Consider the following 25760-nt stretch of genomic DNA (forward strand, 5'->3'; position numbering starts at 1 on the left):
ACGTATGACCGTCGATTGACTTATATCCCTTGATCGCGGTGCACGTCGTAGTGAAACATCCCCAAACGCGGGATAATATATATTTGTGTGTATGTGCGATAAAAATATCCCCTTTCTCTCTCATTGTCTCTCTCTCTCTCTCTCTCTCTCTCTCTCTCTCTCTCTCTCTCTCTCTCTCTCTCTCTCTCTCTCTCTCTCTCTCTCTCTCTCTCTCTCTATTTCTCTTCATCTGCACATGCTCGCGATATTCACTGGTGGCATTTAAACCTAGTAACCACGCCACTGACGAAAGCGGCGCGCCGGAGTTCCGCTACTGGCGAGAGTAGCCTCAGTCACAACGTCGTTCATCCCACTTCGACAACGTCAAGCCACTACACCACACCGTCGCCCCCGCAGCATCCTCATTCCCATGGTAGGGGCTCATTTCTCTTAATCTCGCAGTAACTTACGCATGACTCTTTCGTTAATTTTCACTTGTCATTTCGTCGATATATAAAATTCCGCGCGTGCCTTGTACATATTATCCATCTCGTGTACATTCATTGTTCCACCGGTCCTTATTGTGATGAGATGTAACGCGAGTTGTGTACGCAAAAAATCGAATTAATCAAACTGTCGCGAAATGAATACCAAAATCGTTCTTTCAGGCGACTTCCAGAGCGGCCCGGGTCGGCCCGTGGAGGAGATCAACGCCAGGATCGATCTGTTGTCGCGACAGGTGTCCTCGCTAGAGCACGCGATGGCCGGCGACATCAGATTGATTCTGAGCTTGCTCCAGCAGACGCTCAACTCATCCAGAGAGAGCTCCAGCATCGAGATGATGCCGGGAACAGCGGGCGCGAGACAGAGCAGCCGGGCACCGGCCCTGGTCCAGAGATCGGCGAGCGAGCCGCAACCGCCGACGGTTCCGGCGAGCAACGGAAACGGAAAGATTCAGCCCAGCACGTCGCACGGCTTGTTCAGGTAAGCAAAAGCATCGGAATCTCGCGCGTGAAGTTTCGCTTCCAATTATCCCGCTAGTCGGATCGCAACGCGTTCGGATAGAGGATTTACGATGCGTAATCCGCGAATACGGTAGACTCCGACGAATTAAAACCTGAGAGAACCGCAGGAAGTAATCCATATTTTATTATTCTTGTGAAGCCTTCTTTCGAAATCCCTGGATCAGTTGCATTTGATTTCGGCGTCTTTTATTTTGGAAAAGTTGGACAAGTGCCGAAGGTGACCATTATTATCACGTTATTCTTCTTTGAAATCCTTTGTGCGAGCAGTGTCACGGACGCGTCGAGTTAAGCGATAATTAAAAACATATGTATGTACTCATAATGTTGAGAAATTTACATTTTTCCTTTTCGATCACAAGCATGATATTATAAAATTCAAAAATTATAAAAATTAATAATCGAGTCGCGCTAATGACTGACATCGACAATTTTATGTAAAACAGAGACGTAGATTTTCTTCTGAAACATATAACTACATATATCAATATTGACTTCATATCTTTATCTTAGAGCATTGTATTTTTGGTACACTCTTTCCGTAGATACATTTCGAACGTCGCACGCTTTGATACTTATAAAGTTCATAATATGAATAAATCTTAGAAATGCAAGAAACATTGAGTTGAGATCAAAATAATACTTTTTTTTATTAGAAAGTATTTCTCTAATTTTCGCACGTACTTCTCTTTTACACTTTTCTGTCTGTATACTTGCTCTGACATAATCTCTGCATAATCTCTGCATAATATATGTAGGCATTCTTATTCGGTTCGAAAGCTGTCGAAGAAAACTTGGCTCTCTCTTAGCAGTAGTAACAACAATGTTGGTTAACTTTAGCTTAATCATTTTTTTATATCTTTTACATGTAGTTAATTAAACTATATAGTTGAAATTGAAAAGACCGGCCTTCTTTGATATGATCAATTCTTCACTCTTAATTATCTTTCGCGCATATTTGAATACATTACACTCATCATAATCATCATCATCACCATCTACCATTCGTGTAAACCAATCGTAGCTAAGAAAAATGGTCGATGTCGGTCCCGATTACATCGGTAGCCCCGAGGGCGTTGTGACACTGTTTGGAATTAAACTTAGAGGATTAGAAACCTGTCGAATATTCCACTGTACATATAACCACGTACGCTTCAAGTATTATTATCTCGCTCAGCTACCATTAGCGGTTCTATATTTACTTCTACTTACGAGAAAGCTCGCGCGTGCTTCCGCACGTCGATCAGCTGATACGAAAACGACATTCCTCTCTATAGTAAACCTCCCACGAGGGAGCCGACCTCCACGTCATCGGGCACGTCGCGGCTGACCGTCACGTCGGAGACGTCCGCGCTCGCAACTGCGTTGCAAACGGCACTGAACACCCGCACTGGACCCACGAGGTCGCAGAGCCAGCCGGTTGATCTGGCCGTACCTATCAGCACGCAGCAGCAAGCTCATGCTTGGCACAGTCAGCCCGCCGCCTTCAGAAGGGGTGAATACCGGAGTGGGTAGGTATAGTTTGGTAAAGGGTACTTTTCGCCCGAAAGATTTTCTGGACGTAGAACAGAGAACTACACAACTTCGACTTTAAATAATACATTCGACTGTTGATGGTAGCGCCTTTTCCATCGTTTTCGCGATTCGTTCTAAGAGTTTCCTACTGTCAGGGATGTGCAGAATGGGTGTCCAAATTCATTTAAAATATTAAAAATGCAAAATGCTTTTTAGGTACCCATTTAAAATAGGAAATGAAAAATAGGAATTTTTCCAATAATTTTTTGAAATAAATATAGTTTTTCCATATGTATATTTAAATTCTTATATTTTATTATTTCCTTTTTCTAATCATTACTTATATATTTTTTAATTCTTATTTCTTTATTAAATTTTTATAAACTTCATAAACTTCATAAGCTTTTTTATAAACTCTTTAAACTTTCATAAACTATATATTTTTAATATAAAAAATTTTTAATACAAAAAACAAAAAATTACATAAATATATATACTTGTGGAATTATAAAAAAAGTCTTTATTGTTTTCTACAGACATTTACTTAATGGACTTCTTTGATAACATTTTGATTATTATGCATACCTATCCTTGATATCTCGATTAATTTTTGGTTTGCAAGAAAAATGAATAATAAAAACGATATAAATGTAAATACAAAATAGTTTTTGAAAACATACGTATATTTTAAATGCAAAACAAGCATTTTACATTCCCGCATTTGCATCACTATTTCAAATAATGCGCATCCCTATTTCCAAGTTGAACTTTTGGATCGGAAAACGCGCTACCACGCGTCGGTTGCCAATCGCGAGCTCCGAAATGCCTTTTATCCGCGTTTGGTAACCGACGCACGACGCCGATCGGAACGACGTTACTAATCGCGTTGACGAAAGCGTGCCCTGCGACAGATACAGCTCGTTCAATAAACGCTCGGAGCCGGAGGGCGAGGATCCCTGGAGCTGCGTGGTCTCGGAGGAACGAGGTGCCGGTGCCCAGCGTCCTCGTAGCGGCGACTCGCGCAAGGACTCGTCGAGCCATCGGAGTGGCAACGGTACCGAGTCTGGGTCGGGTCAGCAAGGTCGGTCAGAGGGTAGACAGCAGGAAGGCAGAGGACAGCAGGCGAGCGGGTCGCGACAGCAGGACTCCTCGAGACAGACCAGCGAAGACATGTCCTGGGAGTTCACGATAAACGAGGCGCCGATCGCCAGGCTCGAGTCCCTGGATGAGCTCGATCAGGATCACGGTAGTTAAGGGAAAAGTAGGGAAACGTGATTTGTCAGCTGACAGCTATACGACATCGCCGTGAGGATCGGCTCGTCCTCTCGAGGGAACGACATTCGCGGAAAGTCGCGATGAGAAGCGCGAGCCGGGGCCGTTTGATCCCTCTCTCGAGGGAATCTCGTTTTTAATTCGATCGAGCAACTTAGTCGACGCGACGCGACGCTTATCTCCAAGTTAAATCATTACAGCCGAGCCGCGAGCAACGTAACGCGACGCCTGCAGGTCGACCTTAGAGCGTGTAACGTTGAAGGAAGCGTAGAGGGTTGAAAGTAGGAATTCTCCATTTGCTAATATCTCGTTTACATTATAAAGAAAAATTAACAAGATCGACATAGCGAATTGAGGTATAATAAACGTTGTCTATACATCGAGATGATTTTTTAAACTTTTTATTCGAATTATGATATCAAAAATATAAGGTACTTGTAATAATAATATTGCACGAATTGTGAGAATTATAAGAGTATTATGATAGAGAGGTTTCGAAAAATTATATATTACGATAAGATTTTAATGTTAAGCGTTGAGAAAAAAATCGAAGAAACATTTGACGTTTTTTAAAAATAAAAATATTAAACTATGAACTATATGCTTCCTCCGGCTTGCGTACGCTCTAGAAACATCAACGGACCTGTAAGCGCAAAGATCATTTTTTTTGTACTCGTAATAGCGGCGAGAGAAATCTGCTGCGAAATGTACATTTTCGTATAATGTAAATGTACCTTTATTTTTATTTGCCAAGAGTATCTCTCGCGTTATACCGATGACATGTAGCGGCCGTCATGTCTCGTTTCGTCATCTCTGCTAATCCGGATTTAAACTTACGATTGCTTATTAAAAAAAAAAAATCATCGTACGATTTTAGGCTCTTCAAACATATTCCGGCTTCAGGTCGACGAGCGCTTGTCTCTTCGGGATTCCCGACAGCAGTTCGGACAATTCGATATTCGTTTCTTCATATCGATTTTTTACGCGTCGAAGAGAAGTAAACGAAAGAAATATACCGCATCGCCAATTAGACGCCAATTATTTTACTCACACAAGATCGCAAATAATTATTTATATATATTTACACGTTGACACACTCGTAAGCGCTGTATATCATAAGGTAGGCACGATTAAAGGCGAAAGAAAAATGCGTTGAAAGTACATACATACATATGAAATCGCGGAGATTTTGACGGAGGACGAAATCGTGAACCAAGTGTTTCGTCTTGCGCGAGATTGAACGGTCAAAAAAATAAAAAGAAATATCTAACCCGTTAGATATCGCATAGATATTCTCACAATAAACACACGACAAGTTTGCAATAATTAAACGTATGTTGAAAAAAAGATTAACGTTTTAGCTGATTTATTATGGTAGCACGAAATATTTTGGCAGCCTTCGATTCACGTTCCCGCCGCATTTCAATATTAAATTCGGTAGAAATGCAATAAATTTTCGTATCGATATCTCTTCGCTGGAAAGTGAAAGAGCGAAAAGTAGTTTTCGAGCAAATAGTCGCGATTTCTGGCGGGTTAATTAATTAAGACGATCGAATTAGGGCATCTTCTTTTTTATTCTTGCTTATATAGGCAACGTTAGACGACGGTATTAAGGTAACAATACTTAAGACAAGTTTCGCGGTGCGGAAAGATATTGTCACATAGTAATTTAAGCCGGAACTTCGGTAGAAAACACGAAAAGAAACAATTTTTTTTAGCCGCCATACAAAGTAATAGCCATGTCCTTTATACAGACAGAACGTGACAGGATGACGCCTTAGACGATTATCAAGATTCTTATAATTATGATTGTTATATTACGTAATTATTATTATGATGATTACTATTATTATTAGTACTCTTATGATTATTATTGTTATTATTATTATCACTATTGTATAGCAATGAAAGAAGCGCGAGGGAAGAAGGGAGATGAAGAAAATAACACCGATGACATAATGCCTACGCAATAATATATATTTCTACATATATATACATATACAGAGAGGTGAAAACATATAGATGTATATATATATATATATATATATATATATATATATATATATATATTCTATAAATTTTTTACAAAGCATTTCGAGTCGCTATTGCTCCTAAACGTGTATAAACGTTGGTTTCTCTTCCTCTCTTTTCGTTTCTTGTCCTACCGCAAATATCTCTATTTCCGTCACTAATGATCACGAATCGATTTAAAAGGCTGGAAGACAGCGATCGATCGATCCTGGGAGTCTTGTCTCGTGGCTCGGGACTTTACGTGAATTTTTACATGTGCGATTTGCAACGCGATCGAGACGAGAGAATAAGAAAGAGAAAGAGAAAGAGAGGAGTATCGGATAAGAGATTAATATGGGAATGGCACTTCGAGATCGTTCACGGATCACCGATCGCTGATCTGTTTGTTCTTTGCTCAGTATTCTAGACTGTAACCGAATACATTCGATGTAAAACGATTAAACACACACGATTCATTAGTTAACTCTCTGCGGTGATGCAGTGGCGCAGCGCTAATAATGAAAGAGGGTGGAAAGAGGGAACGCAGCTTTCAATTTCGCAGATAGCGATTTTTTGATTGTTAAATTACCAGTAGTACACACGCAGCACACGTGGATTCTCGCACTTAGGTACACGACAGGAGTTGTACGAATTTAGATGCGATCCTTTATAGGAGGACGAGAGCCCGGCGTGGTCCTGGCCGAGGACGACCACGTTCGCCGCACGAAACCTGTCTCGAATCACTGACGTATGACAGAAAAAAATACATATCATTGCCTGGCCTCTGTCGCCGTATCAATTAGAGAAATTAAATCCGGGGGCTGGTTCCTCCCATTCGATGAATAATACAAGTTTGTAAAAAGATACATCACTCCTTAACTGGTATGGCATTATCTATTAGAAACCGCATTATAAACATGAAGAATTTTTATTTCCTTTATTCGTTCCTTATACAAATAAATATCTGCAATTTTTTTTGTTTTTATTTATTTTGGAAATATAAATCGATTGTATTATGTAAGTACTAATGTGTCGTACCAAGTAAGGATTATCTACTTTGATGTCTCAATTAATACCGCTATTTTTATAGACGAATATAAAGAATATGAAGAAGCAATGCTCATAATTTTATCTTATATAAATAATCGCGACAAATCAAGAATATACAATGTTATCCCGTATTTTATTCATATTAGAATTATATGAAGGATATTTAAATTGTGTGGAAGAAATTGTCGGTGTAAAATTTGTATTCGATGAAGTAAAGATCTGCGTGTAAAAGTAATTTTGAAGGAAATAAAATAGAAAATTATTTCAATTTTCTTTTGATATTCGCAAGTAATCTGAACATGACAGGATTGAAGGTTTGATGCGAAAAAATTGAGAGACTGTGTAAAAATAATTTTGAAAAAAATAAAATTAAAAATTATTTCAATTTTTTTTCGATATTCGCAAATAATCTGAACATGACAGGATTGAAGGCTCGATGTGACAAAATTGAGAGACTGACTGGTTGAACGTGATCGCCCTCAGTCGCACAGAAACGGATGCAGCTGGCGAAGATTGATGCTGAATGCGCGAGACCGCGAGAGTGAAGAGCAGTTGAGAAGTTGTTTCTGCTTACATTATGAAATTACCGATCGATCGCGGATTTTCGACAACGACTCCGACTCCCCGACGAGTGCTCGAGCGATTACGAGTAGACTCTACGTTTAAAAGTACACTTTTAACACGCTACATCTTTCTCGCGCGTGGGGAAACATATGTAACATTTTATACATAATGTCTGCGCCCAATTATAAACTTATGCTGTGCAAGAAAAAAAATGCGTCGCTTCTTCAATTCCAAAGCAGGAGATCGAGAGCAGCTGAGGTAAATGTCCTGTGATTACGATTAAAAAGTCGCCATAATGTGGAACTATCGCTCTGGGCGTCTCATTGGGGAAATAAAAAATATTTTTATCATTAATATATTCCGCAATTTGAAAGAAGAAATAGAGATATATGTATATATAAAAATCTGTTAAGAAATTATCTTGTCGTTGAAAGCGCTGCTATTTATTCTTCAATTCAAAGGAAAAATGCGGCAAGCAGCGGAACGAAAATGACACTTTTTTCTTTCGACAATTCAGTTCTAATTATGTCGACTTCTTAATCTTTGCTATATCGAAAACGTGATTGGCATCGATACGCGCCGTCTCCTTGTAGAATTTCGAGAAACTTTGGTATCGCGGAGAGCCTTTCTAGTTCCGGCAATTTCGAAATCGCTTGCAAGAGAATGCTGAGCGCGATTCTGTCTACAAAATAGGATCATCCGAGATTGTTCCATTGATTTTTTTTTTCGCGATAATGTACACTTCGTCCTTCGTCTTTCGAGTGAATATACGCACGAATATCATCGAGTACCTTGATCCCTCAGATCTTCTCAATCTCTATCGCCTGTCCGCGCCGATGAAAATAGAATCCTGTCGATCTTTCATCGAAGCCGCCTCTTGCTTTTTTTCTACCGCGGTTGGGTCCAAAAAAAACGCGCGAATAAAATACTTTCGAGGTGGATTCGCGCTGCGAACGAAGAGTCACGTCCAGGTCTGTGCAAGGGCGCTCACTTGCAGAAGTATCAAATCCAAAGGCGAAAGACGATTTAACGAAGCTCGCAACCAAATTCTGTATCGATTCGGAATCGAGAAAGTTTCGCAACATAGAAGAGTGGCAAAACGCGAGGGACAAGGAGAAAGAAGGCAATGAATGGAGAATCCTCACAACCGCGGTAGCTGAATCTAATCTCGTGTTCTTTATCCAGATTCAGCGATTTACGATTGTTCTGTATATACATACATATATATATACATATATATATATGTGATATAATCTCTTGGATTATGTACGATTGTACGCCGAGCGCACTGATTTGTAAACACGTAACATGGAAATTAGTTTGAAAGTGAGCGTAACAAAGGAGAGACTTTTTGCACCGCCTCTGCTTCGCTCCTGCCCTCCAGCTGACATTCCAGGACGAGATGGTCCTGCGGGCTCGTTATATTATCGAAACTTTGAATGCGTTCTCCCTAGGACGGAGAACAAAGATCTTTACTGGGAGATAAAAGTTCAATTCGTTTGGCTTTAGTTTCATTCGTTTAGAAACTGAGGCATTGTTTCTCTGCATTTCTTTTTTAATTAAGCTGCAAGTTACACTTGTAATTAGTTTAATTAGATTTTAGATAGAAGAGAGAGAAAAGCGGTGCGAATACTGCTATTTCAGATGATTGCAAATCACACACGTTATATGAATATAAAATATTTAAATTTTCTATATTATATCGCGTTTAGATTGTTAGTTGACAGAGATTCGATCGAAAATGCGAGACGATCGACGATGGTGATTGGCGGTGGAGCAGGTGCTGGGAGTGGCGGTGGTACCGATGGTCACGAAGCCGTGTTGTGTATCTATAAGTTTTCATATATTGCATAAAATATGTTTATTACATATTTTCACTATGCCAATTTACGCATTTATTTATTCATATTTGCCTCACTATTCCCGACTTCCTCAAACTACCTCTGATCTTTTTTTTTATTTAAAGTGTAAGACAGGCAATAAGAGCCAATCGCGGAAGACAGTGCGTTATTCCAACAAAACTAAATTTTTTCGGTAGAATTAAATATCTGTGCACAAGGCATCAAATTTTACTTGGTCACGGCCAAGATTTTTTTAAAATATAAAATAATTTCATATTTGAGATTTAATTTGATTTTTTTTATAATTAACAAATTATTCTCAGCGATATCATAAAAAACAAATCATCAATTATCGATTAGAAATATGGACCGAAAAGATTAATTTTAATTTTCATTGCTCTATAATTGTTAACAAATATTTATAATTCTTATTAGTTCATTCTGTCTCTGATATATAAAAACTGTTGAAAATTTACGAATAATAATAACGGATATTAATAATAAAAATGAATAATAGTATATATTTTGAGGATATCACACGCGACCTAAAAATGAAGAAAAGATGATGATAGAATATATTGAGTTTTTGTCCATCAGTTTTTTTAGTACAATTCGCCATTATCACGGAATTGATTATCGATTCATGAAGAATTGCTCTCTAGATTTGAAGCGAAACGAGGTAAGGTAAGTGAAAACATTCACGCAATGAATATTACGACACAAATATCTGAGCATAACATAAACGTTAAATAAACGAATGACATCTGATCGATCTCGAAGGTACTTATATTTTATTAGAAAGCTTTTCTTGCTCCTCTTCCTATTTATGTTTTATTAAATCGACACCGTTTATTTATTATTCCATTATTAATACAAAGCTATATTATATCCGCATTATATCATCTTACGCAACTTTGACGTTTTAATGTAAATATTTTATACATATAGTTTTGACACGCAACCGAGACTTATATAAAAATAATTAATACGCAGTGAAAACGCACCGCAAACGATCGCGACTCAGAGGTCGATTATTCGCGATTGGAAACTCGATATCTCTGGAATGTGCCAGGAAACGCCTGTAAACGAAGCTCGGATCTGCTAGTCGTTACAATTCGATGCACGGATGGCAATCATCTCGTTATTACACGGAACATAAAATACAGTTCTTAAATTATATCTACGACTAATCGACTCTCCTCCGCGAATTACAATCGGGATATAAATCGATGTCTATAACGACATACTTTCTATTCCATATCGTCGGAAAGACAATAGAGGTAAGGGGACCATCACGCTGTAATGATTTTGTTAATTCCATTCCGAGCGGACAAGTATTGTCAGAATACGCACGTAATAATTATTGATTAATGTATAATTATCAAATAATTATTTAATTTACAGTCGAGATAACTGAAGATCATAACTTTTAAGAAATTTAATTCTGGACGATATAATTTGGTAATACAGATAATGGAAATATTATCTTCTTTTTATTGCCAGTTCATTACTTCTGTACTTCATTATATACACGCATGAAAAAAAAAAAAACGACGACGATCACTTTACTTAATGAGCACACTCGATATTCTAAAGATGACATGTGTTCCGTACTTTCGTTCACGTGATTTGACTCGCGAATTTCGTCAAAAATAACATCTCAGATCCTTCCTTTTCCGCGTTTCTAGGATGCGCTTTACAATGTGCATCCGTCGCGATGCATAATTTCCACATCGCGAATTTCGGTTTGCATTCGTGACAAGTTTGAGTTGGCACGATGGAAATTGAAGAAAGTAAATGAGTTGTTCATGAAACATACAATGCTTGACAGTCTGACATATAAAATGCAAATGACACATCCGTATTATTTTATCGTATTGTTAAATCTTCATCTTATGACATGTTCTAAAATGCACTTTTGCATTTTTCGCGATTGTATTTACTACGTGATTTGTTTTATTAATACAGTCAACTGCTTACTATAAATATAGATATAGTTGTATAAATTAATGTCAAAATTCCAGAGCATATTATTTGTAAAATCATAGATTTTAATGGTGTGTTTAATTGTTAAGCCATCAAAAAATTTGGATAATAAAAGCACAGTATATTTACACTATTATTTTATTATCATAGTTTTTATTTTTTTATATTAATTTTTATATTAGAATTCTATTTTATAAGGCAATATAGCGCGCGAGTTAATTTATTAAATTAATATAAAATTAATATAATTTCTTTTTACTTAATATAAAATCAAATATATAGTAATTAGTATTATCAACAAAATTTTCGAAGTTAAAACATATAATGCTTGACAGTCTGACATCTAAAATGCAAATGACATCCGTATTATTTTATCGTATTGTTAAATCTTCATCTTATGACATGTTTTAAAATGCATTTTTGCATTTTTCGCTATTGAAAGTTTTCAAATTTATTTACTTTCTTTCAATTATTTATAACAACATTAATTACGTATGCCATAAGAGAGAAATCATAAAACTTCCGATTATTATTCACGAGGTAAGCTTAATGATCTACAACGTAATAGAGTACGAGCATCAATTTTGGCAGACCTAACCGGCATGGATGTTTTTCTACGAAGTGGGAGTCGGTATAAAGAGAGGATATATCCCGTGGCGATGGTCAGTGAGCTCAGTGAGAGTACCGTGATCATTTCACCGTTGTACCGTGAAAGTCAAGAATGAAGGTACGCGTTTCGCTATCTCTCATCGCTGTGCCTCATTTTATACATATGTGTGAAGTGTTAGTTGGCATTTAAGCGCCCGCAAAAAAAATATACTTAATTCATATCATGAAATTAATCTGTGTGATCGCGATATTCATCAATTTTCGCACTTTATCTTCGTTATTAGAGAATTTGCACATTTTATGACGAGTGATTAAAAAAAAACTTAATTTTTCAATTTCTAAAAATATTCTCATTTCTCTTTTTTCTTTTGACGCGTTCGATAATTTCGTGTATTTATAATGATCAGCCATTATTCGTCGATTTCACGCCATCCTACTTGAGAGCGAGACGCTTTGCTTCTCGACGCTCCACGTGAAAGTTCTTTCCGTATACCTTTCTTTGGTATAATCCTCGTTGCAAGTTTCACATGCAACAATGAGGAGAATTATACGGAACAGTTTCATCTCAACAGCTGCACCGCGAGTTGTAAAGAAATAATTACTTTGCGGCTAAAATGCTTTTGTCGAAAGTCACTACATCCGCGTGTTTTCTTAAAAGATGACACTCCTATTTTAACAAGTCACATTATTTCATCATTAAGAATCATGTTAATTCTTCTTAAATGCATAGCTTTTATTACAGCATCCGCTCTTACATTATTTTATTTTTATTATGACTACAGATTCTTTCCGATTGCGAAATTATTTGTTAAATAAATCTAAATGATTCGTATATGTAAATCTTTTTGGCAGCGAATTTTTATCTGCGAAGAGAAAGGTATTAAATTTTTTACGAGATGGTTTTATATGTGACTTTAGTAAAAATATATAAAATAGTTGTGAACAAACTATAAAATCATTGAAAAGTATAATTTATCACTTGTATTACTTATATGTAGATCTCTTGAAAGATTTACTTTCTAATTACATTTTCTAATTGCGTAGACTTCTTTGAATGATAAATTGCGCGTATTTACGATGCTACAGAAATCGAAAAAAATTAATAAACGATATCATCGAGAATAATTTTATTTGTCAAGTGTGAGAGTTTTCCCATACCGGAAATTTGTCTTTTTTTTTATCTATTCTTATTGTGCATTCGCTTTCTAACTTGTATAGAGAAAATGCTGTCTTTCGAAAAATTCAATTTGCCTAATATGAAAAATAGAAATATCTATTAGACGTGTAATTTGCTTTTTAAAAACCGAGAATGCACACAACTAGGTCAACCAATGACTTCTATATGCAAAATCAAGGTTACAAGGATCACTCTCGTTCATTCAAGTCACAATCTGCGATTATATTTGGTCGTATATAATGATAGTTTTTAATCACAATTTGTTATTGTTTCTCGTAAATACTCGTTTTCTTTCCCGAGAGTGTTTGCTATTTTCTTTACAATTCAAATTACTTTCGCTTCTACTCGTGATTGTTGTACAGATAATGAATTACGCAACTTTTATTGCGCGCTTTATATCGCTAGCAAAAGGCGTTTCATCTTATTTGTCTCGCGCTATCTATGTGAAATCATCAATATTGGCGAGATCTTCGTGTTTGCCTCAAGTCATGTATGCATGCCATCGATTCATACAGTGAACGTATTTTAAATCGCCGGTAGTCGCGTGACTTTCACTCGGCGTCGCTCTACTTGTTGCACTGTTAATACGCTCTTCATGCTTGAATAATTTTTCAAGATCAACACTTGACCCTCAAATGATCCCTAGCAATTAATTTAAGTGCATGAGAACGCGACAGGGACTTTCCTAAGGATTTTCCTTATTTAGCAACTAGTATCGCGTGCTTTATATATATGTACATACAATCAATTATATACAATTATCGCTTCGCATTTATTCTTGTATGAAATTAATGGATATTGTAATTATACATATCATTTCTCATCGTCCGTTTCAGCTAAGGGAATTCTTGATAGTGACGTGGTACTTGATACTCGTGACTCGCTCGGAAACCGTAAAAAATGATCGGGAATCGTTGCTGAGGAAAGCGGCCGAACAGCTCGAGCGATTAGCGCCGTATCGAAGAGAGATTGTCGCGGACAATCAAGGAGAAGTCGATCTCTCGAACTCGCCAGAGATCTGGAGATTTCCCGAGGATCAGAATCGTTTGGACGAGATAAAGAGCGATGCGGATCAAAGGGGATCACCTTGGCTGGTAATTTCCGACATCCTCTCGGCGGAACAGGACGCGACGAAGAAGACCGACGACGAGAAGCTGGTTACGATCGACGTTATTGCCGATCCAAAGTACAACGCGATGATGCAGGAGAGGATCAAGAGAGGCTTCGATATAGGATCTGCCGGTCTTCTAACCAGCATAGCGGGCGGTTTGTTAAGCGGTGTCGCGAGTGCATCGAGCAGCTCTGCCGGAAAAGCAATAGCGGGTAGCAGTCAATCGGCGTTCAGTGCTCCTGTATATGGTGCACCCGCAGTGGAACACACCTATTCGGTAATTATTATTTATTCGAACAGTAATGAATTCAGTTTACTTCTACACTGAAAGAAATATTTATTGAATTCGAATAAGTATTTATTTCAATACCGACAAATCAATCATTTATTTGAAACTAATAGGTAATATTGATTCGATATGAAGAATATTTATTTGATATAAAAAAATCCTTTTCAAAACAAATAAATATTTATTAGGCAGTGTTGAAATAAATATTTATTGATTTAATAATTTTTTTCAGTATACTCACTCTCGTTTATTTAAATAATTTATATAGAAATGTTAGAAAAAATTGAATAACAGTACAGAGAAAAAAATGATTGGATCTTTATATAAAGGAAAACAAGAGAAAACACGAGCAAAAATGAATGGTTATCGGAATGCTAAAGAAAAATAAAGAGAAAAAGTCGTTGTATATACATGAAGTAGGTCATTGCTTCAAAGGAGCGAAATTTTAACCGGTTTTTTTTAATTATTGCCGTCTTTTCCGGAAGTACATGTTCTTGTACGTCTGGTTATCTTTAGCTCAAACATTGCAAAGCATTTTATGTAGCAACGCAAATAAACATCTTAAAGAGAAAATTACTGTGTAAATATTTGATAAGCCTTTTACGTTGAATAAAAACCTTTTAATGTATAATAATTTTTCTAAGTATTCAATTTTCTTTAAAAAATAAATAGTAGAAAAAAGATGTAGAGATAAAGATAGACAAAATGTATAACTTTAACAACGTATAATTATATTAATTATATTACGCAACATAGTGACATAATCTAATATGGAAATGATATTTTCTTTTTAGTATGTAGAGAAACCCTTCGGTCCTTGGGACTTTAAGAAAGCGATCTTTGGTACATTGTTCCAAGCTCTCAAAGCGATCGGCGGCGGCGTACTAGCTCTAAAGGGTCAATTAGTTAAGGGCGGTGGTTACCTTTTGGCAGGTAAAAGCAAGGTTGTCACTAAAGCCGGGGATGTCATTACGTCTTTCGGTAAAAGTCTGGCGGCCAGCGCGTTGGTGGAACCAAAACCTTATCCACCGGAAACTTACTACGATCATCCGCCGGTTCCAAATATAGGTAAGGGATTACATAATTTTTATTTTTAAAAAATTTATCAGATTTCTGTTTTGTTTATAATTAACTTAATAAAAAATTAATAAAAAATTAAATTGCACCTACAAAATGCAAGCATTGTATACACATATATATGTATAAAAACTTGCTTTCTATTGTGCGTTTATTGTACGTTTATTTATATCACAGTCGATCGATTAGTCATGGAAATCAATCGGAAATGTAATTTTATATTGAGGAATGACAGACTGTAGAAAAATCATTTTTCTGATTGCAAGCCAATCGATTATCCATAAATATGGATATTTCGAACGGTAATCATATGTTTAAGACTTAACCGAGTATTATTCGCATTTCTCGAATCCGTTTGTGAACAATTGAACGTTATAATCGATAAAACTGATTCAAAACAAGTTGATATACGATAAAGATTGTTACGACACATTACAAGATTATTAATTTTTGCAGTTAGTCTTGAGTTTTACATTAAAATGATTGTAGTCTATTAATTAAATGTATTTTAATTTATAATAAAATCGAGTTAAATTCGCACCGATAAGATATCTTTATTTTTATATATACGTGATAATATGTATAGACGTTAAATATTTTTTTGAACTTTAAAAGGACATGATGCCAACTATCCTGGATCAACAAATTCCGATGATTACTCCGAGACACATAATGATTACAGTTCACACCATATCTACGGCGTGCCATCAGATGGTAGGTTTTACCTTTCTTACATATGTAATTGTAATATTGTAAAGTTCCTGCACTATTGTACTCTGTTTCTACGTTTTTACGCTTTTCTAAGATACGCAATTAATCCAAAGTAGTAATTACGCTCTGATGAAGGCTTAATAAGTATAACGACTTCTATGAAGAAACAATAGCTTTCGCAGAGAAAAGAAAATAATCAAGAAGTCTTTGTTTTCTTCTTAAATTAAAAATTTTAAAAAGTAATACTTGCGTAAGATTTTTTTATATATTCTCTTAATTTATTTAAAGTGTAGACAGCGCTATCAGTTACAACTTTCACGAATAAATTTCGCTACCAAGCGCCAACTGACAATTATAATATCTTTGGCGGAAGTTACTGCTTTCGATGTTCTTCTTGGAAACTTATTAATGCAATTCGCTTGATGATGCTCGAATTTCCCTTTCCGTATCGCACCATCGTCATCACTGAGCAACACAGTGAATGTCAATTCCCCCTGAAATAGGATTTCATTTCACGATTCCGAATGATTCTTCCCACGTGTGTATCAACACGCGACCTTTCACTTTCCCCGAAAGTTACTGACCGAGAGATAGCTGCGGCAAAGTCTGTGTTTCCTGTGACATACTTCAAGTTCTTTACTCTTGATGTATCTGTGTGAATCTCTGCGTGCTGATGTAAATTTTATATGTACATAAATTATATTTTCTTGCAACAAAAATGTTGACTCTAATATGCAATTTATATGATAATTATCATATATACCGTATATGAATGTATTATAATTATAAAATATGAAAAATTATTCTACGTTATTTGACACTGTATGTTTCTCTAAAATTCACTTTTCTAGAATTTAGTATAACACAATGCACTAGTTCTTAATTTCACAGATTCTATAACAGTTTTCTGTAAAGTGCAACTTTTTCGTACATTAGATCGATATATAAACTAGACATGTTGTTCTATATATGTATTTATGGCACTTGACCGACCGACACTTTGTAATACTTTCGGCACACTCGCAACAACGTTGATTAATCAGCCTTTGACAGTATCTGCTTTCATGCTCCACCTCGACTAACGAATCTCTACTTAACACTAAAGCACAGAATAAACGTGACTGACAGACGTCACGTCCACAGACACTAGCCAGGGCGGCCTGCTGATCGTGACGCCGACGAAATCTGACCTGGACGACCACAACGACCAACGTACGAACGTGGTGACGCAAGAAAAGCCGGATCTGTCCAAGTTAGAGGAGAGTTTCGGTGGACCGGCCAAGGGCTCCGCCGTCACGAATCTCTTAAACAGCGTGCCGAAAGGTAGCGTTGGTTTAAAGGATGAAACCGTCGATCAAGACAACAGCAAAGTGAATCCTTATCCTCCCGTGCAACATCCAGCTTCGACCTACGGGACGCCAAATTATGGCAATACGGTGCAAAATTATGCGTCCGGACAAGAGCACACTCAGCAACAGCCTCAATTATCGTCGCATCATCACTTCCCATATCTGGATGATCCGAATCTGTCAAATCAACAGAACGTAGTTTATCCACCGTTGCAATATCCGGCCAGTCCCTCCGCTTCCTACGACTCGTCCAAGCTTCCATACAACGATGACGGCGAAACGTCGGTGTACGCAAGTCTGTCTATAGACACCGAGCCGCAAATCTCGCCCTTAAAGGTATCCCTTCTGCCCAGTGCTCTCGAGCTGCCCAAGTTGCAGCCGCCCGTGGACTTTCACGGGCCCCAGTTTGCGAATCATCTTCACGGCAGTTTAGGCGGTCCACTGAGGGTACCTCTTTTAAACCCGATGCCATCAGCCTATCATTGGCAGAGTCAAGGATCGCTCATACCGACTCTGAAGACGCTGAATCATAAGAGAAATGTTCTCCAGAGGCGAGCGTTCGCCAAACGACTCGCGCTTTACTCGATGCTGCAGAAGATGAGGTTCTATTGACTGTGAGGTCGAGGTAATGCGTCGACATATTATAAGCGTGGATAAAATAATGGCATTTTTTTTAATTCCGCAAATTTTTTCGATAAATATGCTGATATATTTTAACGTCGAAAAACAATTTCTCTGACAGTTTTTAAATATTGAAGAGTGAAAGTATAACACACACATAGACACATGCACTCAAAAATGTGATGGCGAAATATTACACTCGGTCATTTCGAACATTTAATAAGAATAAATATGTACTTTCATTTTAATTATATAATACGGTATCAAACGTGTAATTAAAATAATGTAGCTAAATCAAATAGATAGGAAAGATTTATTGTTACAGACTTCATTTGAAATCACATCGCAATTATTTGAGATTAGAAAAAGAAAGATTGCTTTGAAATAATATGTGTAACTCATATTAAATTTAGAAGTAAGCGATTTAATTATTATGTGAGTCAACTGAAAACCTTAAATATTTTTTATCTCGTAGTTTATTGAATACAAAAGGTACACATTTACCTATATACATATTATTTTTTTACGTAATCTCCATAGAGTAATAAAAATGTTCTAGCACTTCGGAAGTATATAAATATCTCTAGAAAAAATTACCTGAAAGTGTAGGCATTCATGCACCGCCTATTTTAACTCTTCATCGGATCTGGAAATCGATTCTGTATCATACAACTGGATAAAATCTTACAAAAATGAGCGAATTTAATAGAAAATTTATAATTTTATTGCTCCAAACTTAGTAAATTCGTTCATTTTTGTAATTTTTACATTTTCAGAATCAATTCTCTAATAACACATCTCTCTCATTTAAACTGTTCAAAGATAAAAATAAAAATAATTATAAGAGCGAGGTCTGCCGAATACGGATAGAAGACGCTCAAAGAAACGATGGGAGACAAATCTCAGATCTGATAAAGATATGAAACTGGCGGTGCATGATGCCTACACTCTCACAATTATGTAAAAGATTTTTTCTAAAGATATTCATGCACTTGCGAAACGCTGAAACAATTGTATTGCATACCATAGAGACTACGTAGAAAAACAATATAAATGTCTTTTGTATTCAATAAATAACGAGATAAAAAATATTTAAAATTTTCAATTAACTCCCTTAATATTATTTTATTTTATATTAAAATAATTTATTTTAATAAAAATTAAAAGCAAGGGATATTTTTTCCTTATCACATTATATGCTGTAAATAATATTAACTTTCATGCATTTATACTTTTTCTGTTTCAGTAGTCTACGCAGTCGCATACTATCCATATCCAGCCAAATACAGATACAGACTTCCGTATCCTTATGGACGATAAAGATTTTCATTATCAACGATCACATAAGCTTCGAGAAGTGACAGAAGTATAATTTGGCGAAAGCGATTTTTAGAATTCGACATTTCAAAGTCGAAGTCAAAACGAAAGAACATTTTTATCTGAAGAAGAGATTCTGTATACCATTGAAATACTGGATTTACGGCATCAAAGTGTGTAGCAGGTTATATCGAGTGTCACAAAAGTGATAGTCTTCTATCAAATAAGGAGGAGACTTAAAATTATTATTATTTATAACATAAAGTATTATATCTTGGTTTGCTGAAAGAAACGATTACATATGGATTCTATAAGCAAATCAGAGAAATCTAAACTTAGAAATTTTAATGAAATAATTCTTTGTTAATTATGTAGGATCTAATACTAGCGATTTTATATGTTATAATTTACTTTGTGATAGACTCTCTTTATTATGTATTCTTCGTTCGTCATTTGCGATCGTGGCGGACATGAATGTACATATGTAAGTCCTGGAAGGACACTATAGAGTAAGACCTACAGTATAAAGGACTTACTACACGCCATGAACAAATGACTTTAAAGTTATGTATGAAATAGTTTCTTTAAATAAATTTAATAAAAAATTTCTTTCATAAGTTTAAATACCCATCTCAACTTTATTAAAAAAATTATTTGTTTAAACAATTATTTTAGAAATATAATTTTTAATATTAAAATTTTACTACAATTATAGAGTTTTTAATGCAAAAATTTAGTATACTAAAACAAAACAAGCGTATGCTAAATGTGCGCAAATGTTCTATCATACACTAACAATAATGCAATTTTTTTTAAATTAATGGGAATATATACTTGAAATGGTTCTCAGTTTGATAATAAAAATAAATTGCAAAATGATGTGTCAATATCAAACATATTCATTCGTACATATAAATTGTTATAATATCATCAATTAAACATCTTCGATTAAATTTATTTAAATTTTATTAATTTATATAAATTCAGTCATGTTATAATATCATCAATCAAACATCTTCAATTAAATTTATTTAAATTTTATTAATCGTTATACATAGTTAATTAATGGAAATAGAGAAATTATATCGATTTTTTTAAGTCAATCATTAATGGAAGAGATTCGCATTAAATTTGCTATATTTAATCGTCAATTATATACTTTTTAATTGTTTCTGCTCAAATCAATTGTCAATTGAATTGTCTTCGAATCTGTTTTTTTCAATCGTCCATTAAAGTATACTTCTAATTAAAATTAATTCATATTAATTGTTTAATTGAAAAACTTTCAATTAAATTAGCTTGAGTTAATCGTTTAATCGATCGCTCTACGATTAATTTCGTTTATATCAATTGTCAATTAAATACCCTTCAATTGACTTCGAGCATATTAATCGTTAATTAAGTGATCTTCGATTAATCTAGCTTATATCAATCGTCATTGTAACGATCTCTAATTAATCTTTCTAAAATTAATCGTCAATTCAAAATATTTTAATTACATTTGATTACATCTGTTTGTAAATAAATGTCATAATTAATTTAAAAAGTAATTAATTAATCAGCATCTCTGATGTAAATATCTACTTAAGCGGAACTCTTCCGGGCTTTGTTTATTAACAAATAAATTTTTTTCTGTCAGAAATAATCTAAGAGTATGCAACCCTACTTGTATTATTTGGCACCAAACACAGGATCAACCGTAATAAATTGTTAAATGAGTATTTATATTTATATTCCAGTGATTTCTTTATATAATCGAACACGTGTCGCCATCTAGCGGAGTTGTTTGCAATCAATGTTTTCCCGCTTTTCTCTCACCCTCCATTACGAAACTCGCTCGTTCATCGCCGGTCTGCAAAAGTACGACTGTAAGTATTAATAATATTGTCTCTATGCGGATAATTATCATATAAATATAATCGCGTCGCGTGTAGTGACATCGTGATCGCGATCGCACGCGCAAGATATGAAGAGCTACGTGATTGGGGCCCCCGATAGTTCGGATAGTTCGCACGCGCGAGTTTATGATATGCTGGACGTATTTCGAGCATTTTAGGAACAAGCTATTTCATTTTTTAAATAGTTACAGTCATTTAAAGCAAAAATTTAATTTATCCACGAATTTTAAGGATTACATAATTGTCTACAAAATATCCAGTATATTTTTACTGGTCAGAACCCCTTGGATAATTAATGTACATGCCCAGAACTGTACGAGAATTATTTTACAATAAACGAAATGCACGAAATACGTCCAGCATATCATATATTTGAAAATACCAGTTTTTTTTATTAAATCCTATACATATATAAGATCAGTGATAGATTCACCAAAATGAATAGAAAAATTTGACCGATTAATCAGAGACGAAGGATCTTATATCTTTGTCCTGAATGATCAATCAGATAAAGCAAGAAATATTTTTTTCGACAGCTGCGATAATAAAAAATATTTAAGTTTGTAGTTGCACAGTATATAGATAAATTAAGGTGCCTTTTCACGAGCCGCTAAAACTGATTGTTTGAGCGACATAAAATGAACACGTAACAACTTTTGTCGCTGAACTAAACAACGATAATTTTTGTATATGAAAAGGATAGCAGCGCGACAGAATTGAAAGTTGAGCGTTTGAACAGTAGATGCTTTGTAGTTGAACTAATTCGAACTACAAAATTGTTAGTGCTGGATTACGAGCAACAAATCTATCGCTTCAATCACTTATTGTTTTAGCGGCACGTAAAATTGCATCTTTTTAAAAATGCGTTGCGATTCAGAATCGATCTTTCTCGCTCTCGACAACGCGACCTCTCGATCTCGAAATGACGTCAGAATCTTCATGTTGATTATATTTTCTAACCTATTTTCTGAAGAAACATCAAGATCAGACGTATTACAAATTTGGTAATAAGTCGTAAGAAAAGTTGATTTCAGGAAACGTCACTGCTTTATATTTTCTTCTAGGACTTGAAAAAAAATTAAGGTATGTAGTCTAGAATTATATATAATGCATTTTAGCATATAGTTTAGTACAAATTATGACACATACAAAACATACTCAATGAAAAATTAACCCTTGATACATAATTATTTATCATTTGTAATTGTATTATGTATGTGTGCGTGTGTTATGTCCTTTATACATATTAATAAATAAATTGTAGCACAATGGGAGAACGGAAGGGAACAAATTTGTACTATCCACCGGACTATGATCCTCGTGCTGGTGGTCTCAATAAATTCCTGGGTACTCACGCATTGCGTGAACGAGCCCGTAAACTCCACATGGGTATCTTGATCATACGATTTGAAATGCCATACAATATATGGTGCAATGGATGTGGGAATCATATTGGCATGGGTGTTCGATATAATGCAGAGAAGAAGAAGATTGGAATGTATTACAGTGCGCCACTTTATCAGTTTCGCATGAAGTGTCATCTCTGCGATAATCACTTTGAAATTAAAACTGATCCTGCTGTAAGTCACAAATTATAATAAATTATTATTAAAAATGTTGTTTTTGTATTTCATTAAATATGTATTTTGATTCTCTAGAATTTGGACTATGTCATAGTAAGTGGTGCAAGGCGTCAAGAAAATCGATGGGACCCTAAGCAGAATGAACAGGTTGTGCCGGAGACAAAAGAAGTATCTTGCAGATTATATGACGACGCAATGTACAAATTGGAGCATGGTATAGATGATAAAAAAGTAGCCAAATCTCGAGATTCAGCATTGGAAGGTGCTATAGCTTTGAATGAAAGTATTTGGAAAGATGACTACAGTTCAAATTGTGCAGTGAGAACTTTATTTCGGGTATAACATTTTTATTTTTAATGATTGTTTATGTAATTAGAATACCTTGTGATTACTTAGAATTAATTTCTTCTATTCTAATCTTTTTTTATTGCAGGAAAGGAAACAGGAACTCAAAAAGAAACAAGCTAAAGATCATGCTTTATTAAAAAAAACTGGACTAGATATTGACATAGTAAATGAACACGAGGATGACATTAAATTAGCCAAATTACTCATTCCTAAAAGAGGTATGTTTACTTAGCATTTAAGTATAATTATATATATATATATATATATATATATATATATATCACAATTATTATCTTTTTTTAGATGCAAGGAAAAAAACAGGCACGGCATTGAAACAATTAGTCTCGATTGTACGATCAAAAAATAAAAAAAAGATATCTTCGAGTAACCGATTAAAACTTCAAAATCAAGAATCGCCAAAAGTACAGGAAGTAATAGGTAAGGCTACTACGTCAAAAGTCAATGATTCAAGCACATCTTTAGTAAATTATGATAGTTCTAGTAGTGACAGTAACACTTAGTACTTTAAATACTTTATATATTTATCATGAGAGCACAATACATATATATATATATATATATATATATTTGTTAATAAAATGCTATGAAAGCATTATCTTAATCAAAGTTAGTTCCCAAATCAAAATGCATCAATGCCAAAAGTGTGGTCTATAATACATGAAATTTTCAAAAATATTTTGATAGGAAATATGTTTCAAAGATGATAATAGTTATAACTTTCATAAAGTTATATATTGGAAAAATATTCTATATTAATAATTGAAAGAAATTATTACATCATATAACAAAGACATTTAATCTTTTCTAAAACTATGCGATACATTACACCAATTTTATTCCTAAGAATGTGACATATTCCTATATAAATAGATAACGATGAATAAATCTCTTAGAATAGTTGAAGTTAAATTTGTAAGATATATTAAAGTTTACACGATAGATTTCTTTATATGCATTACTTTTATTTACATCTCAATGGTAGACTGTGGTTCCACATTTGCTGTAGTTGGAAATGGTAGTTTCCTTTTTATCACATAAATCTTCTTATTGGAAAGACATATAACATAGCAATGGTCCTTATAATTGATTGATATTTTTTCAAAGGCATTATTTGAAGGAAATGCCTTGGGATCAACTTTACTTGTTAATGTGACCAAACTGCTTATAATATTTGCTATTCTCTCATCATTTTCCAAATCTCCTCCAGACTGCAACAATAAATACAGAATAAATACAGAATATTTCACTTATTACAAATAGAAATTGCCATAAGTAGTTTGTTACCGTTAATACAGCACCATCCTCTGTTAATACCAAGTAACCAGTTTGATCAGGTATGCGCTCTAATGCCAACATTTTCTGCAAACAATAGTTTACAGAAGCCATGAGTGATATCTTATATGTTATTTACTTCAACTAATTATCAAAGTGATGATGAAGTGAATTATCACGAGTTAGGTAAACAAAATGAGGAGCCAATATAAACATTACAAGGACCACTACAATTAAAAGTAATGCTATAAAAATTAGAAAAATAGCAAGAGCTATAATAAGATCCATAATATCCAGAATTTTTTAAATAATGCTTGAATATATGTCAAGTTGACATTGGAAAAATTGTGAGTTAGCATTAAAAAATAAAAAAAGGACAAAGGTTCAGCATAATTTAAAGCTAAACTAAACACGATGCTAAATTTCTATACGCAATTCCTGTTTACTCTTAATATTTATCTTGTAAAATCACTTCTGTGTCCTAACCTAAGCAACGAAAACAATAACGAGCGAAACAAATCGAACTTACATATGATAACGTCAAAAAAACCAGCAAAATATAAATATCGATATAAATATATCTCTTGACACCGACGAAACAAAATCAAAGGGCGTTTCAAGATTCACGTTAATCAGAAAGACAATAAACGTCAAAGTATACGTCGTCGACGTCGTACATTTGTGCATACTAGCGCCCTCTTGATAATTTTCGATATCTCGAAATCGCAAGAATCGATAGATTTAAATCGCAGTCACGGTAGACGTTGCGACTAAACGGACGGACGCGGATTGCTCCATGCTTTTTCGCGATTTATCAGGTTCAGTAACGAAATGTTTTCGCGCACGTAATGTCTCGTAAAGCATCGGACGATTTGTCGTAATATCGCATACGTAAAATCGGTGTTGTACGTCCATATATCGGGATCCCAGCATCAGATTTCTCTGTGCCCGGAATGAATCGAAATATTCTCGTGTTTCTTCTCTCCGAAGCATCGCGCGATTGCGATTAATGCATAATCATCATCAGGTATACGGTCTAAATATTGTCATTTCGCAATTAACTGTATTTATATTGTATAAATTTTGTCAATTTCGGCCGCATTATGTATTAAACAATGTATTGACCATTACACATTAG

At 35.0% G+C, this 25760-nt stretch overlaps 5 protein-coding genes across 14 annotated transcripts in view; 4 read left to right on the forward strand and 1 right to left on the reverse strand.

Annotated features, from left to right (window-relative positions):
- The window catches only part of sei (potassium voltage-gated channel seizure), a 107451-nt gene extending 98153 nt beyond the window's left edge, over window positions 1–9298 (forward strand). For 5 of the 9 annotated variants that reach the window (XM_029313174.2, XM_029313179.2, XM_029313176.2 and 2 more), the window contains 4 exons: window positions 272–412; window positions 648–963; window positions 2279–2512; window positions 3413–9298. In XM_029313174.2, coding sequence (XP_029169007.1) covers window positions 272–412; window positions 648–963; window positions 2279–2512; window positions 3413–3770 — 1049 coding nt within the window. In that variant the 3' untranslated portion in view covers window positions 3771–9298. Of the gene's footprint in view, window positions 1–271; window positions 413–647; window positions 964–1143; window positions 1222–2278; window positions 2513–3412 lie in introns of all 9 variants that reach the window. The other 4 variants (XM_029313183.2, XM_029313182.2, XM_085483654.1 and 1 more) reach the window with 3 other exon arrangements.
- A 2531-nt stretch (window positions 9299–11829) lies between these two features.
- On the forward strand, window positions 11830–19496 carry LOC114939007 (uncharacterized). Of its 2 annotated transcripts, none has more exons than XM_029313219.2 (6): window positions 11830–11966; window positions 13862–14413; window positions 15220–15493; window positions 16118–16216; window positions 17357–18187; window positions 19433–19496. In XM_029313219.2, the coding sequence occupies exons 1-5, from the start codon at window positions 11961–11963 to the stop codon at window positions 18172–18174; spliced, it is 1749 nt and encodes a 582-aa protein (XP_029169052.1). In that variant the 5' UTR covers window positions 11830–11960; the 3' UTR covers window positions 18175–18187; window positions 19433–19496. The 2 variants fall into 2 exon arrangements, with proteins under 2 accessions (XP_029169052.1, XP_029169051.1); XM_029313218.2 differs by having other exon boundaries at window positions 19430–19493.
- Window positions 19497–22341: 2845 nt separating this feature from the next.
- On the forward strand, window positions 22342–24709 carry LOC114938938 (coiled-coil domain-containing protein 130 homolog). Its single transcript, XM_029313108.2, has 5 exons — window positions 22342–22481; window positions 22663–22978; window positions 23057–23317; window positions 23415–23547; window positions 23633–24709. The coding sequence occupies exons 2-5, from the start codon at window positions 22667–22669 to the stop codon at window positions 23848–23850; spliced, it is 924 nt and encodes a 307-aa protein (XP_029168941.2). The 5' UTR covers window positions 22342–22481; window positions 22663–22666; the 3' UTR covers window positions 23851–24709.
- Window positions 24169–25310, reverse strand: Lamtor4 (Late endosomal/lysosomal adaptor, MAPK and MTOR activator 4). The gene is made up of 3 exons (XM_029313109.2): window positions 25152–25310; window positions 24635–24709; window positions 24169–24558 (listed from the first exon to the last, which is right to left on the reverse strand). The coding sequence occupies exons 2-3, from the start codon at window positions 24704–24706 to the stop codon at window positions 24316–24318; spliced, it is 315 nt and encodes a 104-aa protein (XP_029168942.2). The 5' UTR covers window positions 24707–24709; window positions 25152–25310; the 3' UTR covers window positions 24169–24315.
- Window positions 25311–25393: 83 nt separating this feature from the next.
- The window catches only part of L (zinc finger protein Lobe), a 78564-nt gene continuing 78197 nt past the window's right edge, over window positions 25394–25760 (forward strand). The window contains exon 1 of the mRNA XM_029313103.2: window positions 25394–25649. The gene's annotated coding sequence lies outside the window, so the exon portion shown is untranslated. The remainder of the gene's footprint in view (window positions 25650–25760) is intronic.

This window comes from Nylanderia fulva, unplaced genomic scaffold (genome assembly GCF_048542155.1).
Source record: "Nylanderia fulva isolate GAGA-0341 unplaced genomic scaffold, ASM4854215v1 Scaffold26, whole genome shotgun sequence".
Lineage (NCBI taxonomy): Eukaryota > Metazoa > Arthropoda > Insecta > Hymenoptera > Formicidae > Nylanderia > Nylanderia fulva.

What these genes read in the sequence shown, in the direction of transcription:
- LOC114939007 (XM_029313219.2), top strand. An exon ending in TCCGCCGGTTCCAAATATAG is followed by an intron (nt 15,494 to 16,117) that starts GTAAGGGATTAC and finishes GAACTTTAAAAG; the next exon opens with GACATGATGCCAACTATCCT. An exon ending in CTACGGCGTGCCATCAGATG is followed by an intron (nt 16,217 to 17,356) that starts GTAGGTTTTACC and finishes TCACGTCCACAG; the next exon opens with ACACTAGCCAGGGCGGCCTG.
- LOC114938938 (XM_029313108.2), top strand. Translation starts at nt 22,667, where the DNA reads ATGGGAGAACGGAAGGGAACAAATTTGTACTATCCACCGGACTATGAT. An exon ending in AAATTAAAACTGATCCTGCT is followed by an intron (nt 22,979 to 23,056) that starts GTAAGTCACAAA and finishes TTGATTCTCTAG; the next exon opens with AATTTGGACTATGTCATAGT. An exon ending in CAGTGAGAACTTTATTTCGG is followed by an intron (nt 23,318 to 23,414) that starts GTATAACATTTT and finishes TTTTTATTGCAG; the next exon opens with GAAAGGAAACAGGAACTCAA.
- Lamtor4 (XM_029313109.2), bottom strand. Translation starts at nt 24,706, where the DNA reads ATGTTGGCATTAGAGCGCATACCTGATCAAACTGGTTACTTGGTATTA. An exon ending in AGGATGGTGCTGTATTAACG is followed by an intron (nt 24,559 to 24,634) that starts GTAACAAACTAC and finishes TTATTGTTGCAG; the next exon opens with TCTGGAGGAGATTTGGAAAA.